The following is a 19,332-nucleotide window of genomic DNA, read 5'->3' as shown; positions in this document are numbered from 1 at the left end:
ATAAATTTAAAATAAGTAATAATTATAAAATAAGTAATAATTATAAAATAAGTAATAAATTTAAAATAAGTAATAATTATAAAATAAGTAATAATTATAAAATAATTTATAACTAGAAAATAATTTATAATTATAAAATAATTAATAACTATAAAATAAGTAATAACTATAAAATAATTAATAACTATAAAATAAGTAATAATTTAAAATTAGAGAGAGTTTAATATTATTAATTAATAAATTTTTTAATAATCTTAACTCTAACTTTATAACTTTCTTTATTTATTAATTCTTTATAATAAATTTTAATTTTATTTATATATTAAAATCGAGATAATATTAAAACTATAATATTTTAAAATTATAAATAATTATAAATAGAATATTAATATTTATAATTTAGCGACTAAATTATTTTAAAAAAGATTCGTATATAAACTTTTAATTTTCTAATATTATAAAAAAATCTTAATATTATTTTTTCTAAAATAAATAATAAATTAGATTTTCTAGTTATTATTTTACTTATTAATAATTTATATTATTTAATTTAAAAATATATCTAATTTTAATAATTATTAAAAAAATTAAACTTATCTATATAAAGTTAATTACGATTAAAAAATTATATTTTAATATAAAGAATAAAGTCTCTTATATACTCTAGAGAAGTATATATTAGAAAGTATATTATCTCTTTAAACGATATAATCTATTCTATAAATATTAACTATATTAACTATATCGCTATATCGCTATATCGTTAAGAAGATTTCTATTTTAATCTCTCTTTAATATGGATCGTTCCTCGGTTGGCACAACCTGTTCCGATCGGAACTTTGACCGTGGCCCAAGGCTGACCTTCTAGGCGAATATGCCTTCGAAACATCGTCCAAACTAAAGCCAGATGTCTGCACCCTGCAGGTACATACTCGTACTGAAAAGTCTTGTTTCCCTGCATTTCCTCGGCGTTTTTGTCTCAAGTCGCAAACAAGTCAGCTGGACTTAGATTTGGTGAAGCGCCCCGTCTTTGCGTAAGCATCGCCCACCGGATAAGATCAAGGAATCTTGGACAAGAGAACTCGTGCGTGCAGGTCTCATCGGATTTCTCCGGACTCTGAGCATAGACCTTCCCTCGATCAATGGTAGGTCAGGGGGCCGAACATGCTCTCGTACTTTTGGCTTTGGATGATGCGTGGCCCTGGCACTCGCATTGACACTTGCATTTCGGACATCCCGCAACCTCTCCCCCTGTATTCTTTTCCTGTACCTCCGACTCCTCCTCCGATCCCTCTGACTCCTCCTCTTCCTCTGACTTTGGCTTCTTCCCCTTCTTTTTCCTCTCGTTTTCTATGCGCTTTACGAAACGTTTTGTCTTCTTTGCCCACCACTTATCTTCATCTGGCCTTAACCGGCCAGGAAAATAGACCTTTAGCAGTGCTAGACCAACTCCTGGCTCAATCTTCTCTGCTGCCATTAGTCCTTCCATAACGCTCTTGTCTGGATCGGTTAAAGGTTTTGCGTTCTCAATGTCAAGAGGGATGCCATGAGCGGAAGTGGTCCTTGCGTGCCCTGCAACCCACAAATTATGGAACATTCCGATGCCGCCAACCATGAGAAGGAACCACGTGTCCTGCTCTAGGCCTCCAATGGCTATCAAGAGCACGATCCAGCATGCGGCCAGAACGGCCGTGATGTACTTCATAACATTCTTACCCCCAATCCTGCGACTGACGGCAAGATGTTCCATGTTCAAGGTGCGATTCTCAGGAGGACTGTGAATCACAAACACATACTGATGGCTATTGCCTCTGGTGAGAATAAATGTTGCATCCTTTCCCTTTTCCGTCATTTCACATTCATATTTTTCCTCCTTACACTGGGGCAGAGACCCGTGAATGATGGCCAGCATAGTTCCCGCTCCTGTAACAAGGAGAATTCTCCAGTTGCCGGAGTGGTCTATGAAAATGGGCGCAACTGCGAGTCCAAGTTGCAGCACGACACAGCCAAAGAAGGACCACCAAATCAAGTCGTGGGCTGGCGGGTCTGGACGATCCTTTCCACTCCAGTGATGTTTTTTCTTCCAAACATCCATGGCCTCCAATTTGATAATATGGAAACTTTTGCCACCAAATTCTTTGGTCTTGCTCTTCTGGGTACTGAAATGCATTTCTAGATCCCGTATCAATCTGCCAAGGACCCAAGACTCGTTTTGCTTTGTGTTACCGCTCTTGTGATTGATGACCATGGAGTGAACATCTGGTTCGGGGAGCAGACGGCCGTCGCCCCATACGGACAACAAAGCTCCGAAAGAATAAGCAACCCACCCAAAACTGAAGGCGACGGGTGCTACATTTGGTCCTGCAAGCTGTGCGATTGCCTTTCGAATAGTGTCGCCACCAATAAGAAGTAGAATGCCAAGGATTTCAGCAGGATTCTTGAATTGTTCTCGCAACGGACTCGTAGCGGTGTTTTCAGTATTCAACCGCATAGTCTCTGGTACTTGGTTCACTTCGACCTTCGGCAGAGGAGAGCTCTGGCTTTGCGAAGAGAGGTAAATAAGCCACAAAATACAGAGGTGAGCAGTCTGTCGGTAGATCACCATGACAAGACAAGTAATAAATCAAATATATATAGATACAGAGATAGTGCAAGGTATTTGGTGTAACGAAATTAATGCACATATAATAATAGCATTGGGACAAAGACGCTATTTGAATAAGTTAGCAAAGGCTCATAGGTGTCAGGCTGTGCTGGTCTAAGCGCCCCAGCGTTGAATATGCATTATGCATGCCCCTTTATCGGTTTTCAGCTCAATTTCTTAGCTTCTTGGCGTTCGCTGCGAACTTACCTAAATAGAACGCGCTTCAACATACTATATACCTCTATAGCCTTCAATTTGTGGTCAAAGAATCAAAGAACAGGGTACGGTACCTGATAGATGTAGCTTATTGCTGTCAAATAATAAGTACGGACGCAGTTGCACCCGAACCTCGACCCGAACCTCGGCACCGATTGTGAATTGTTAATGGACCGAGCTGCATCCTGTTGAAGGATACGAAATGAGTGGAGTCGCCGGTGGGGGGGGGGCGTTTCGCACGGTGTCGGTCAGCTCTAATCGTGGATTTTCATAGGGCCAGAGAAAACGCACGGACTGATTTCCGATTCATATCTTGGCAGAGCGCCCGGTTTTTGCGGGTTTACTGTAAATAAGGTAGGCATTGGAGGAGCTTCTGACGTGTCATGCACATCTCATGTAGCTGAACTCATTCCCGGGACGTCGAATTTCTTGATGATCTCGGTGGAAGATATCAGCCCATTGAAATTCAATGTCAGAATGTGGCATGGACTCGCTTGTGGCTGTTGAGATGCGCAATTGGCTGGGCAAATTACAAATTCATACCCCTCACCAAAAAAAATGGGGTATGAATTTGTAAGTTACCATTTCTTAGGGTATGAAAATATAAGATACCATCAACATGTTAATCGTATCTACCTCCATTCGCGCTATACCCTTATTTGCGCCATCTTAAATCCGATAATTCCGACGCAACATCAAAATGCCTACCTTTCATGAAATTTATATGGTAAACTAGTATAATAATACTAATCTTTTATTACTAGATAGATTTAGTAACGAATTTTAAAAGAATAATTTAAAGCGAGATTAATTCTATTCGACGATCGTTAATCTAATTAAATATCTTAGCGAGTAAGAACGATTTTCTTTTACGGTATGTATACGATAAATATACGATTATTTTATTAAGATATATTAGTAAACTATCTTCGTTATTAAGCGATAAAGAATAAAAAACGAATTAAATAATTAACGATTATATATCTTAATATATATTAATAAAATATTATATCGAGTTAAAATAACTATAGTATTTTTAATATATTTTATATATTAAAATCGTTATAATACCGTTACGATACGATTCTAAAATCGAGAAACCGTTACGATATCGTTCTGAAATCGAGAAACTGTTATAAAATCTAGAACTATTTTAAAAAGAATAAAAAAATTAAGAAGTCTAGAATAATAATTAAGATATATTAAGAAGAGTTTAGTTTATAAAATTAATTAATTTTAAATAATAGATATACTCGCTAATTCGAAATTTCGAACTACGAAACTATCTTACTATATAAATTTTTATTATCTAATTAAATTTACTTAAGCTAGAGAATAATCTATTTAATTATATAAAGTAATTTATATAGATTTATTATTATTAAGATATTTATATAAATATCGTAATTTTATTAATTTATAATTACTATCGTAATATATTAGATTTCTAAATTTATCGTATTAAAAATTAATACGCTTTTTTAGAGAAAATAATCTACTATCGTTTTATAAAAAGTACTATTAAAAATATATAACGTATTTAAAAATTTCTAATATTACGGTTATATTACTAAGTAATCGTTAAAAGACGATAATTTTTATTAATTTAATATAGACGAGTAAATATCTATAAATTAAATTTATAATCTTTCTTTTTAATTAGAGCTATCGAGTAAATTTAATAAGCGAACTTTTAATAGATAATATTTGAATTTCTTATTTTAAATATCTATAGAGCTAAATTTAATAACTTCTTTTTTATCTAAAAGCTTATATTATATTCTATATTTTAAATAAAAAAGTTATTTTAAAATTAAATAATATATATCTATTTTTTAATTAGAGCTATCGAGCGAACTTTAATAAACGAACTTTAATAAACGATATTTAAGGTTCTTATCTTTTAATAACTATAAGATTAAATTTTAAAATTTTTATATTACTAAAAAGCGTAATCTTCGTTCTATAATTTAAAAAAAAATCTTAAAAATTTAATAGAAAATAAAAAAGTTATTTTATATATTAATAAGATATATCTATTTTTTTAATAGTTATAGACGTTTTATAAGATAATAAGATCTCTTTTAATAAAACTACGTAGTAGTTATATAATTATAAGATCTAGATATATAATTAATAGAATAAATAGATTAATTATTAAATAAACTAATAACTAAAAAAAAAAAAGAGAGAGAATTTATAAGTATTTAAGACTTTATTAAATATAATAAATATTCGTTTTAGCTATATAGTTTATAGTCTAATAAATAATATAAGTAAGTTTATTAATTTATTTTAAATACTTTTATTCTTATAATCATATTTCTCTTTAAAAGATTTAACTTCTAAATTTTATTATTATTATATCTTATAATTAAATACTTATAAACTTACTAGCTTCTTATATATTATCTATTATTAATTAAATATAATTTAAACTAATATATACTATAACAGCGTATTTAAGCTTCTTATCTTAAGATCTTTTTAGATATATTAATATATTTATATATTAAATCGCGATAGTATTATTATATATATTATTATCTTAATTAATAGAATATAAATATATTATTACTTTATTACGATATACTATTATCGCTATTATTATATACTATTATATTATTATTACTTTAATAATTATAATAATTCTATTATTATAATTATAAAAATCGCGCTAATAAATATAATAGTCTTACTTTTAATTTAACTTTTATTTTTTTTAATAATAATATTAAAATTAATATAAGTAAATATTTAATTCTTCTTTATATCTACTATCTTATTTTTATTTATTTTTATTATAATATCGCGATAGCGAGTTATATATTATTATAATAATATAATATATATATTAATTAAGATAATAGTTAAATAAGATTAAAGTTATTTAAATTAATTTTATATATAATAAGTCTCTTAAAGAATATTTTATAATACTTTCTAAGTAGTATAAAAAGTATATTAATATATTAATAGTAATAATTAATTCTCGCTTTTATAGTTTTATAGATTATTAAGTATATATAATTATTATAATTTCGATTATTAATAGATATTTATATCTATTTTAAATATATATTTAACTAGAAAGACTTAATAGCTTCTGTTATCGCTATTTCTATTTTTATTTATAAGTATTAAGTAAAAAAGATATTAGATAACTAAGAGATTACGTTAATATATATTAAAGTTTTTTTTATTCGCGTTATATATATACGCTTATATAAGATCTTTATATAATATATATTACTTCGCTCGCTAACTCGCGCTAATATAAATATAAATAATATTTTATTAAGAATTATCTCTATATAATTAATTTATCGCCTTTTTATTATTAAACTATTATCTTTATTCTTCGCTATAACTCGCTTTAATAAAGATATTTATTTTATTCTATAAATATAAAATAATATAAAATATTTTAATTAATATATATTAGAGTATATAGCTAATATAAATATTAACTTATTATATCGAGAAACTTTAATATAATATTAGTTATATTATCGTCTTCGCTTTCTCTTTAACTACTTCTCTTATTATCTCTTATATTAAATTTTCTTCTTATTTAATAAATTTTTTAAATAAGAAATTACTTCTTAATATAAGAGAATAGATAAATTAATATTAGATAGTAATAATTATATATATAATCTTAATAGCTATTTTTCTTATAATATATAGCGCTTTAAAAGCTTTAGAATAGATTTATAAGCTTTTTAATTATATTTATTAAATCTTTTAATTATAATTTTATTTATTTATTTTAATTCTCTACTATTATTATTTTCTTAATTTCTTTTATTTCTTTTAGACTTTTAATAATTATGTTTTTAGCTTTATCTTAGATATTAATTTATATAATTTTTTTACTTATTTAAAATTCTTAATTACGCCTTTAGTATTTTTGAGATACTTTATTAATTCTTATAAAGCTTTATAAAATAAAAAGTTTTTTTAATTAATAAGATACTTAGTCTCGTCTTTATAAACTCTTTTATTTAATATCTTATTAATCTTTTATTCTTCTTTTTTATTAATTAAGATTATTTATAACTTTAAATTATATTAAGAAATAAGACGAGAATTAGAACTATTATTAAAGAATTATATATATATATAATAGCTAGTAGAGTTAGATCTATATATAAGATAAAAGATAAGAAAGAAAAGTAGAAAATAGACGTACGACGCTTTTATATATAATTAGATGAAAATTAATATAGTCTATTATATAGATTATCGATAGTAGAAACTTAATTAGATTATAAATTAAATATAAACTTAAAGCGAAAGACTTAGCGAAAGATTTAAGTATTACTTAGTCTATAAACTAACTTTACTCTATAATAATAGCTTTTTCTTTAAAGATTAAGCTTTTATAAAGTAATTAAAATATAATAGATAAAATAAGAAAGACTCGACTAGAGACTAGATAATAAGATAAATAAATAATAACTAGATCTAGAAGTTAAAATAAACTTCTATTAAAATAAACTTAGTTTAATAAAAGATATAAATAAGAGGAATTTATCGAAATCGAAAATAAGAAGCGAGGCGAAGTCGAAACGAACTTAAAACTTCGCGAAGAAATTGAATAGTAAGAGAATAAGATTAAGCGATAATAATTATTATAATATATAATATAGACTTAATAAGATTAAGATAAAGCTAAGAGTTCTTATATTAATAATTAGAGATAAAGTAAAGATTAATATAAGAGCTAGAGGCGATAGAATACGCGATATAATATTTATTAATAACTTATTAATAATTATTAATGTAATTAAATAATTCTTAGATAATAACGTTAAACTCTTAATTAATATAGTACTTTAATAGAAATAGTTAGAAATGGCGATTTAACTTAAAGTTAATAATACTATTAACGTATTAAACTTATTCTTCTTTTTTAATAATAATAAATTCGCGAGACTTTAATATTTAATTTAATAAAGAATTATAAATAGTATATTAGAGTAGATTAATATAAAAGATAGAGTAAACTCTTATAGATTTAGAGAGATCGAGTTCGATAATTAGAGGATTAATAAATACTTACTTAATTAAGAAAAATCTTATATTAAAATTATCTAGCTTTATAATAAGACGAGCGATATTTAGATTCTTAGCGTTAAGCTATATTATATTTCCTATAAAATATCTAAAATAAAGATATTATTATTTATTAATAGAGAATTTATAAATAGCTTAGATAATTAATATCTTATTTTAAAAATATTTAATAATCGCTTCTATCTTCTAGATAAACTCGTTAATATTAATTAATATAATATAAATTTAAGCGATAAGATCGAAAGATAAGAGTTTAAGAGATTTAAAATTTAGATAAAAATTTTATTTAGAATTAGCTAGAAATAGTAAGATTAGAGTAATCGTAGAAGAGATATTATTAGCGACGAACTTAATATTAGAAGTTTATTTTATTTAATTATTTTATATATAATTAATAAAAACGCGAAGATAATATTTTATTACTTTATTAACTCGTTCGATTTAATTACTTATTAGTATATATAAAAGAATAAGATAGGGCTGAGCTAGAAAACCTTGAATTTGTATGTGCAGCCAATCATAAATTCGAGGTTATTACGCCTTTTGACTAGACTGTCTAAGTTAGCCCGCTAGCCCTCCCGAGCCTCCTCATCAAAAATTTGTATATAGAAGTCTTACACTCTGAAATAACCAGCTCCCTACGAATGCTATTTCTTCATAATTTCGTAAATTGTAGAGTTCAGTATGCGCTTTCTAACGATATAAAAATAATGAAGTTTGGCCTACTATTAATGGATTAAATGAACATTCAAATATGATAGTCACACCAAACGCGTCCGGGATCGGATAATAATCCTTCCACCTGTTTGTTTGTTTGTGTAACTATTATTCTTCCACCACTCTACCAATTCTACCAATTCCATCAATATGAACACAATCGTCCTCGGTACCCCTCGCGGAAACGTTACTAAACGCTTCAGGCACGTACACCCCTTTTGCCCGCCTCTTAGAGCCCCTACTAACGCCCCCAGGCCACCCCTCGGCGAATCCGCTACTACTGGCAATCGAGGCCGCAAGCGAGCCCAACAGCTACCTACTACTGCTCATAGACGCGTTAGAAAGCCCTCAAAAAGAGCCCGAACGGATTCACAGCCATCGTCCTCCCCTATATACTACTCGACCAGCCGCTCAGTCAACACTATCTATCCTATTAGCTCAGTAATCCACTTAATTAGATCGTCAGCCAGTCACTCAGTCATTCACTCAGTTAGTCACTCAGCTAGCCACTCAGTCTGATACTCTATAAGAGAAGGAGCAAGAGGAGGAACTACAACAGGCAAATGCGGAGAACACTGCGGAGAAATCAAGCGGCAATAAGGCCACCATCGTCAAGAACACGGCTCAGCTCTCCGAGATCCCACGTCATATGCTCTCCACGGTTCCACATCAAATCATCACTCAGCAAGCGGAGAACACCACTGCAACTTGGCCTGTTATCCCCACTGCATTGATATAGTATATCACTACAATCACGTCACAAGAGGAGGATCTACTGCGACAATCACAGTCAATTAAGCCTCTGCAGGAGGAACATCGCAAGAGGAGGAACTACAACAGGCAAATGCGGAGAACACTGCGGAGAACACTGTGGAGAAACCAAGCGGCAACAAGGCCCCCAGCACCAAGAACACGGCTCAGCTCTCCAAGATCCCACGTCATATGCTCTCCACGGTTCCACATCAAATCATCACTCAGCAAGCGGAGAACACCACTACAACTTGGCCTATCATCCCCACTACATTGATATGGTATATCACTGCAATAACGTCACAAGAGAAGGATCTACTATCACAGTCAATTAGGCCTCTACAGGAGGAACATCGGACGATACATATTTAGACGAATTGAAACCGTCCGATATCTACAGCTATTTTATTATTCGAAAGATTTCACTGCGGCAGGAGATATTGTGGGATTCACACCACTAATTGGCACGTTATCTCCATTTCTTTCCGGTATTTCGATACTTCTTGCCATAAGGACATAGCCTTTCTCTGTTTTTTATGGGCAATTATTACGGATCAATCCTCCACACTCGATACACCTTCCTAATTAGGCCTTAGCGCGCCTCTCTCCGCACATATATGCCTATATATAGGTCAAAAACGCACAGCAAGCGATCAGAGTTCGATTTGACTTAGAGCTAGGGCTAAAATTCGATTTGACTTAGAAAAATCCAACTCCATGAATTTAATTCATGGGCCTTTACTTATTTAAGAATAATATACTATAGATAACTTAATATCGATTTTTAAATTCTTATATAAAAGATTTTAGACGTTAAAGATAAACTATATATCTCTATTAGATATAAAAACTTCGAGTATTCTATAAAGTTTTTATATATTAATATAAAACGTATTTATAACTTCTTTTATCTTTATAATAGTAATAGAGATAAGATATTATATCTTAATAAAGCGATTAATAAAAACTAGAATATATTAATAAAAAAATTCTATAAAGATATTAGAGGGTAATAAATCGATATAGTTTATAAATATATTACGCTATTAACGCTTGAAGATAAGTAATAATTAAAGTTATTCTTATTACTTCTATTTAAAAAGTTTAAATTAAGTATAAATATAATAATTTCTAATAAATCGCTAAATATACTAGTATAAATTAGACTATTAATAAATATAACTTATTAATTTATAATAATTAACTCTATTAAAATATTCTTTAAAAATACTATTATAAATTAATTAGATAATTCGAAGATAAAGTTAATTCGAATTTAGAATATTTTTTTTTTCTCGAAACTATAAAGCTTAATCTTATTTTTTATATTTAGTTAAGAGAATTTAATTATAATAGCGTACTCTTATATAAAGTATAAGTAAAGACTTATAAATTAAATTTATATAGTTAGAATTTTCTAAGTTAAATCGAATTTTAGTTTTAGTTCTAAGTTAAATCGAACTCTAATCGCTTACTATACGTTTTTAATCTACTTTTACTACTATAAAATTAATTTAATCTATATAGTATATAGATATATATATATAGAGAGAGGCGCGCTAAGGTTTAATTAGAAAGAGGAGAATTAATTCGTAATAATTATTTATAAAAAATAGAGAAAGACTATATTCTTATAATAAGAAGTATCGAAATATCGAAAAGAAATAAAGATAATATATTAATTAGTAGTATAAATTTCATAATATCTTCTATCGTAGTAAAATTTTTCGAATAATAAAATAGCTATAGATATCGAACGATTTTAATTCGTCTAAATATATATTATTTAATATTTCTTCTATAGAGATCTAATTAACTATAATTATTATAGTAGATTCTTCTCTTATAACGTTATTATAGTAATAAGAAATAATAGATTAAGTTATAATAATATTCTTCGCTTACTAAGTAATAATTTAATATAAAATTATAGAGAGTATATAACGTGAAATTTTAAAGAGCTAAGTCGTATTCTTAATAATAATAGCTTTATTATCGCTTAATTTCTTTATAATATTCTTCGTAATATTCTTTATAGTATTCTCCGCGTTTATCTATTATAGTTTCTTCTCTTATAATTTTTCTTCTATAGAGACTTAATTAACTATAATTATTATAGTAGATCTTTCTCTTATAACGTTATTATAGTAATATATTATATTAATATAATAAAGATAATAAACTAAGTTATAATAATATTCTTCGCTTACTAAATAATAATTTAATATAAAATTATAGAGAGTATATAACGTAGAATCTTAGAGAGCTAAGTCGTATTCTTAATGATAATAATTTTATTACCGCTTAGTTTCTTTATAGTATTCTCTATAGTATTCTTTATAATATTCTTTATATTTATCTATTATAATTTCTTCTTTTACTTCTTAATATAGTAGAGATAATAAACTAAATTATAATAATATTCTTCGCTTATTAAATAATAATTTAATATAGAATCGTAGAGAGTATATAACGTGGAATCTTAAAGAGCTAAGCTATATTCTTAATATTAGAGATCTTATTACCGCTTAGTTTCTTTATAGTATTATTTATATTTATCTATTATATTAACTTCTTCTATACTAATTAAGTAGATTAATATAAGATTATAAAGAGTAAATCTATTATATTACTATTACTAATAACTATCTTCGTAATATTCTTTATAGTATTCTCCGTATTCGCCTATTATAGATTCTCCTCTTATTTAATTAAGTGCGAGAGTATCGAGAGTAAATATATTTATATTAATGAAATTAGTAGAATTAATAGAATTAATAGAATTAATAGAATTAATAGAATTAATAGAATTAATAGAATTAATAGAATTAATAGAATTAATAGAATTAATAAAATAGTAAAAGAATTATTATTCGATTCTAGACGCGTCTAATATAACTACTATAACTATTATATTTAAATATTTATTTAATCTACTAATAATAGATTAAACTTTATAATTTTTATAGCGTTAGAAAGCGTAAAGCGAGCTTTATAATTTAAGGAATTATAAAGTAACTATATATATCGCAAGCTAAGTACTCTAAGTATAAAACTTCTATATATAAATTTTTAATAAGAAAAACGCGAAAGGGCTATTAAGCTAACTTAGTCGGTTTAATTAAAAAGCGTATAGAACTTAAATTAATAATTAGCGATATATATAAATTCAAGATTTTTAAGCTTAGCTCTATCTTCTTCTATTATATATACTAATTTCTAGAATTTAAAATATAAATTAACTATTAGTTTAAGCTTAATTTTATAATATCTATATAGAGATATCTAGAGAGTTTTTTTTAAGATCGAATACGACTTAATCTAGCTAAGATTTAATTTTCTAAACTTTTAATATTATATTTATAAAGATGAGAATAATTAATTTTTAAAATAAGATAGAATTAAGATAAAGTTAGATTTAATTTAAATAAATAATTTAATATTAAAGATCTATAATCTTTAAGTCTAGAATATAGATTTTTAATATAATTTAATACTAATATCGATAATAAGAGTTTAATATATTTTCTTCTTTAAAGAGATCTCCTAAGCGACGCGTAAGTATATCGAGTTTATTATCTACTTTACTAAGGCGATAAACTATTTAATAATTAAATCTAAATAGAAATTCGCTTTAACGAGTTTAATGATAATTAAACTACTTAATAAATATAAAATATTTAAGATTTTTATAATTAATAATTATCTTAATCGATAAAGTTAAATCTTTTAACTTAAGTTACTACGTCTTAAAGACGCGAATAATAACTATAACCTTCTTATTATAAATCTTATAATTATATTTAACTAAATTATATTTTTTAAAAAAGTATATAATAAGATATAATTCGTTTTACTTATTATATTATAAGAGAATTTCTTTTAAGATAAAGTTAGAAGCGTTAATTTCTATAATAATCTTATAATTATAATTATAATAACGAAGGATAATATTAAAGATAAAAGCTTTTTTTAATATTTCGAAAACGGTTTGATATTTACTATTTTATATAAAAGATATATTTTTATATATAAGTCGAGTTAATAGATTAGCTAATCTATTATAATTATAGATAAATCTTTTATAGAAATTTATAAATTCTAAGAAATTCTAAATATACTTAATATTAATTAAGAATAATTATTAAAAAATTATTTTAATCTTAATAAGATTTATTCTAATACTCTTAATAATAATAATTAAGTTTAAATAGAAAACTCGATTAATATAAAACTTATATTTAATAATATTAACTTAAAGTTTAATCTCTCTTAATCTCTAAAAAATACACTTAATATAAATTTTATACTCGATTTCGATTTTATTATAGATAAGAATATTATCTAAATAGATAGTATAGAAGTTATTAAAATATTCTTTTAAGATATTATTAATATAATACTAGAATAAGATAAGTTCGTTATATAAATTAAAAGATATAATAAGATATTTAAAGAGTTTAAAACGAGTATAAAAGATAGTAAATAATTTATCTTCTTTATAAATCTTAAGATAATTAAATACTAAAATAATATTAAGCTTAATAAAATACTTAATATAATTAAAGCGATTTAAGATTTCTAAAATAAGAGATAGAGAAGAATAATTCTTAATCGTTATAATATTAAAATCTCGATAATTAATATAAAAGCGAAGGTCTTCTTTAGATTTCTTAATAAAGAGAATAGAGAATATAGCTTAGAAATAGCTAGCTCTAATAAAGCCCTTAATAAGATTCTTCTTAAGATATCTACGAAGTTTTTATATCTTATTATAGCTTATATTATATAGTAAAAAACTAAAAAAAAGAAAATCTTCTTAAAAGTAAATAGTATAATTATAAATATAGTATTCGAGTAAGATATTAGTCTTCTTTTTAGAGAATACGTTAAGATATTTATAATATTATTTCGAGAGCTTAATAGCGAGGTTTATATTTTTATATTATTAATAAAGTTTTAATTACTCTTTAATAGTAGAGTTAACTAGATAAATTTCGTTCTTTATCTTAAATAAAGTTAGATAATAATTTCTTTTTTAAAAACTAGAGATAAAGCTTATAATAAGAGATTTAAAATCTAACGTAGATACTAAGTATAAAGATTTCTCTAAAAAATAAATTTCTAAAATACGATTAATTTTCTAAAAAGTAATATTAAAGATCTTAGCGTTTTTTTAATATTTAAGATAATTATAAATATAAACTACTACTTCGTAAATATTTAAATAAATCGAGATATTCTAAATTTATCGAGCTTATCTCTTTTTAAATAGGCGAAAGAATAATAAGTTTTAATATTTAATCTTAGATAAATAATCTTTTTATAAGATTTAGATAATTTAATTAAAAGTATCTTTTTTAAAATCTAAATTAAAATCGAGATTTAATTTAAAGAATTTATTTATAAATAATATAGAATTAAAGTATTAAGATAAAGATAACTCTTCTTAAATTTAAGAGGCTAATAAACTTTCTATTTATATTCGAGATAGTAATCTTAATAGATCTTCTATTCGACTAAAGAATATTAAGTATTTCTTTTAAATTTAGATTTAAAATTACTCTCTATAAGTAAGAGATATTATTAAATTTTTATTAACTCATAAAACGACTTAGAATTAGATTAGATTTTAAATTTAGAACTAGAATTTTTAATCTTAAAGTTCTTAAACTCGCTAAGATTCTTTAAGAAATAAAAATTCTTCTTTCTTTTAAGTAATAGTAATAATCTTTATAAAGAAAGAGTAGTAATAATTAAGATAAAAGAGTAAGAATATAGTTAAAATATTAGAGTCGAAATTAACGTTAATAGCGTAACGACGAAGCTATAGATATTCTAGAATTATAAAATAATATTTTAATTTAGTAATAAAAAGAAATAGTCTTTCGATATAGTTATCGATTACTATAGTCGTTTTTATTATATAAATAATATTATTTATAAATATAGATTATTTATTAAATTCTTAAAGGCGATAAGAGTATTTTAATTAATATTAGAGAAATTAATATTATTATATAAAGATTTAATTAATAAATATATAAGTAAAAGTATTATAATTAATTAAGATAAAAGTTAATATTCTAAATTAAGCTTAATATAAGATATAAGAAATAATTATATAACTATCTTTAAAGATAAAGTTAAACTCGAATAGCTTTAATACTAACTTAATTAAGAACTTTTTAAAAAATTATAATAATAGTAAAAAGAATAATAGAAGAAGATAAGAAGAGATTAATAAAAAGGGTAAGAGTTTCTAAACGCGATTTTATATAGAAACTAGACGTTTTTTAATAATAATAAGATATCTTCTTTACTAGAGTTATTATTTAATTCTATTAAATAAAGAGTTAATTTATTCTTATTAGAGTATTCTTTAATATTCTTATTAAAATATTAAAATTTATAATAATAGTAAAGTCTTTACTTATCGTAAATCTCTTAAATTCTAGATATTTAGAGTTTTTAGCCCTTAACGATAGCTATTATTATAAGCGTATTCTTAATATATTACTTAGCCCTATAACTAGCGAGCCTTAACGAAGATATTCTCTATTATATTATACCTTCTTCTCATCTATATAATTCGATAGTCTTATTATTCTCGTTCTATTTTATCTATACTAGTATCGTATCTATATTAATTCTAATAGCTATAGCGAAGTTAAGATTTATAAAATCTTTTATTATAAGAAGTATAGTTAATATTATAACTATTAAAATAATAGAGATAGCTCTCTATTTAAGAGAGTTACTATTTAAGATCTTTAACTTAAATTATTAATATAAAGATAATAAGAATCTAGCGAGATATATAATACTTTAATTAACGAAGTTTATTATCGAATTCGAAATAAGTTTAAACTTATTTCTTAAAGATAAATAATTTTTTATTAAAGCGAGTTCGCTAGAAGAAGACGACGCGTTAGATATTATAATTAATATTATATTATAAAGCGTTAATTAAAAAAGTATCTTCTATTTAAAATCGCTTTTTCTTTTATAGAAAGAGATTATAGTATTTATCGAAAGGGAGTTTTTTTAATCGAAGCTTATCGCGAGATAAGTGTAAGCGTTTTTAATTTTAAATTAATCGCTATATTATTTACGTAGTTTAGTATAATAGTTTTTAAAACTAATAAGAATATAGAGTCTATTAAATCGATATTTATTTATAAGAATTTAAGCTTTCTTTTCTATAGCGAGTCGATTTTCGATATAAGTAATTTTCTTTTAATCGATCGAGTATTAATTATAATTAGTATATATCTTATAAATAGAATTTTATTTCTATATATTTAATCTATTTACATCGCCGTTATATTCGATAATATTAGAGAGTTTTTTAAATTTAGAGATTACGAGAGTAGTAAAAGTAGAGAAAGAAATAATAGAAGATAATTAATTTATTTATATTAATTAGAATAGAATAATTAATATTTATAGAGTTAGCGAATTTAATATTAAGATAGAAGATAAAGTTATTATAGATAAGATAGAGATATTAATAGAAGCGCTATTAATACGTTATTATAAGATATCGATTTAATTAAGAATCTCTTAAGAATTATTAGTTACTTATTAAATAAATACTTAAATTTATTATTAATCTTTAACGTCGATTATAATATTAAGATTTAAAATAATATATAAAAGTATTATAAATAGTAGATCTTTTATAATATTAAGAAATAAGATAAGAATTAGAATTACTATTAAAGAATTATATATATATATAATAACTAGTAAGATTAAGTCTATATATAAGATAAAAGATAAGAAAGAAAAGTAAGAAATAGGCGTATAACGCTTCTATATATAATTAGATAAAAACTAATATAATCTATTATATAGATTATCGCTAGTAGAAATCTAATTAAGTTATAAATTAAATACGAACTCGAAGTAAAAGACTTAGCGAAAGATCTAAGTACTACTTAATTTATAAACTAACTTTATCTCGTAATAAATTATTATTATATAAATACTATAATTTTAATAGCGATATATAAAATATAGAATAAATTTTTTTATATCTAATAGAGAGATTTAGTTTATAAATCTATATATCTATTTTCTTTAATACTTTAAAAGATTTAAGCTATTTATAATTAAGTTTTTTCTTTAATTATAAAATACGAGTAAAGGTCTATAAATTAAATTCATAATCATTTTTTTTGATTAGGGCTATCGAGTAAATAGGTAAGTAATCTTTAATAAGCGATATTTGAATTCCTTACGCTCTGATAATTATAAGACTAAATTTAATAATTCTTTTTTTATCTAAAAGCCTTTATTTCATTCTATAATATAAAAAAGAAATCTTAAAATTTTAATAGAAAATAAAAAAGTTATTCTAAAATTAAATAATATATATCTGATTAGAGCTATTCGACTGTCGAGCGAACTTTAATAAGCGATATTTAAATTCTTTACCCTTTAATGATTATAAGATTAAATTTAGAAATTCTTTTTTTATCTAAAAGTACATATTTCGTTCTATAATTTTAAAAAAAAAATTTAAATTTAATAGAAAATAAAAAAGTTATTCTATATGTTAATAACGTATATCTATTTTTTTAATAATTGCGAATAAACTTTAATAAGCGATATTTAAATTTCTTACGCTCTAATAATTATTAGATTAAATTTAGAAATTCTTTCTTTATCTAAAAGCCTATATTTTATTCTATAATTTAAAAAAAAAATCTTAAAAATTTAATAAAAAATAAAAAAGTTATTCTATATATTAATAACGTATATCTATTTTTTTAATAGCTACGAATATTAATTTATTTACTCGCGATAAGTTAGCTAATCTAATTAAAGAGAGTAGCGAACTCGAATTTATAATTAACTATATATATAAATTTAAGATTTTTAAGCTTAACTCTATCTTATTCTTTTATATATTTAAACTTCGTAATAATACTTTATTCTCTTTTTTAAAGATTATAATCTTATAATTACTATTATAATACTTTACTTATTATTTTAATATTTACTTCTATAACTCTTTTAAATATAATCTTATCTTTTATAATTATTTTACTTATCTTATAATAAGCGATACTTTTTCTTTTAAAATTCTATTTTTAATTTTTTTTTTAAATCTACTATATATCTTATTAATAGCTCTTATAAGATCTTATTAATATTTATATATATATTATTATTATATATAAATATAGCTATTAATAAAATTTTAAATTAATTATCTTATTTATAATTATAATATAATTATAAATAATATTTAAGAATTTAATTTTATCTTTTAATTTAATTATTAATTTAAAGATAAAATATAATATTAAATTTACGCTTTATATCTAGATATTAATATAATATTATTTAAGATTTACTTATAAATAGAGAGTCTTAATTTAAAATTAAATTATATATTATATTATATAATAATATAAACTCTCGCTATAAGATATTAATAAGATTATTAATTTTTAGATTCTTTATAATTATAATATATATTATATACTTAATTAGCTTATCTATTAAGATTAAGATAATATTATAAATTTTATTAATATATAAATCTCTTATAGATAATAAATCTATAATAAAATTTATTATTATAATATATAATAAATTTATATTACTTAACGAGATTAATATTAACTCGCTATACGACTTATAATAATAAACTTATATTCTTTAATAATCGAGATAAGTATAAATATACTTTATTATATCGCTTATTATATCTCTCTAATAATATTTAAACTTTAATATTTTTTTAATATACTTATAAATAAAGTATCTAATATTAAAATTATTAAATATATAAATTACGAGATTATAATATAATAATTTATTCTTACTAGTCGAAAAGATATAATATATTTTATAGAATATTTTATATTAAGTAATATTATACTATACTCGAATATAGTATAGATAGA

General features: G+C 23.7%; 1 protein-coding gene across 1 annotated transcript; it reads right to left on the bottom strand.

The window, feature by feature from the left end:
• Positions 1 to 897: 897 nt before the first annotated feature.
• Positions 898 to 2,605, bottom strand: HO133_002741 (uncharacterized protein; the record flags this gene model as incomplete). Its single annotated transcript, XM_037293666.1, has 2 exons — positions 898 to 918; positions 1,271 to 2,605. 2 exons carry the CDS (start codon positions 2,603 to 2,605, stop codon positions 898 to 900), a joined length of 1,356 nt encoding a protein of 451 aa, XP_037150495.1.
• Positions 2,606 to 19,332: the final 16,727 nt, after the last annotated feature.

The sequence above is a fragment of the Letharia lupina genome (assembly GCF_014066315.1).
Source record: "Letharia lupina isolate WasteWater1 chromosome Unknown contig_15, whole genome shotgun sequence".
In the NCBI taxonomy this organism is placed as follows: domain Eukaryota; kingdom Fungi; phylum Ascomycota; class Lecanoromycetes; order Lecanorales; family Parmeliaceae; genus Letharia; species Letharia lupina.
The sequence above is the reverse complement of the archived record's forward strand: the minus strand, read 5'-3'. Positions and strand labels throughout refer to the sequence as shown.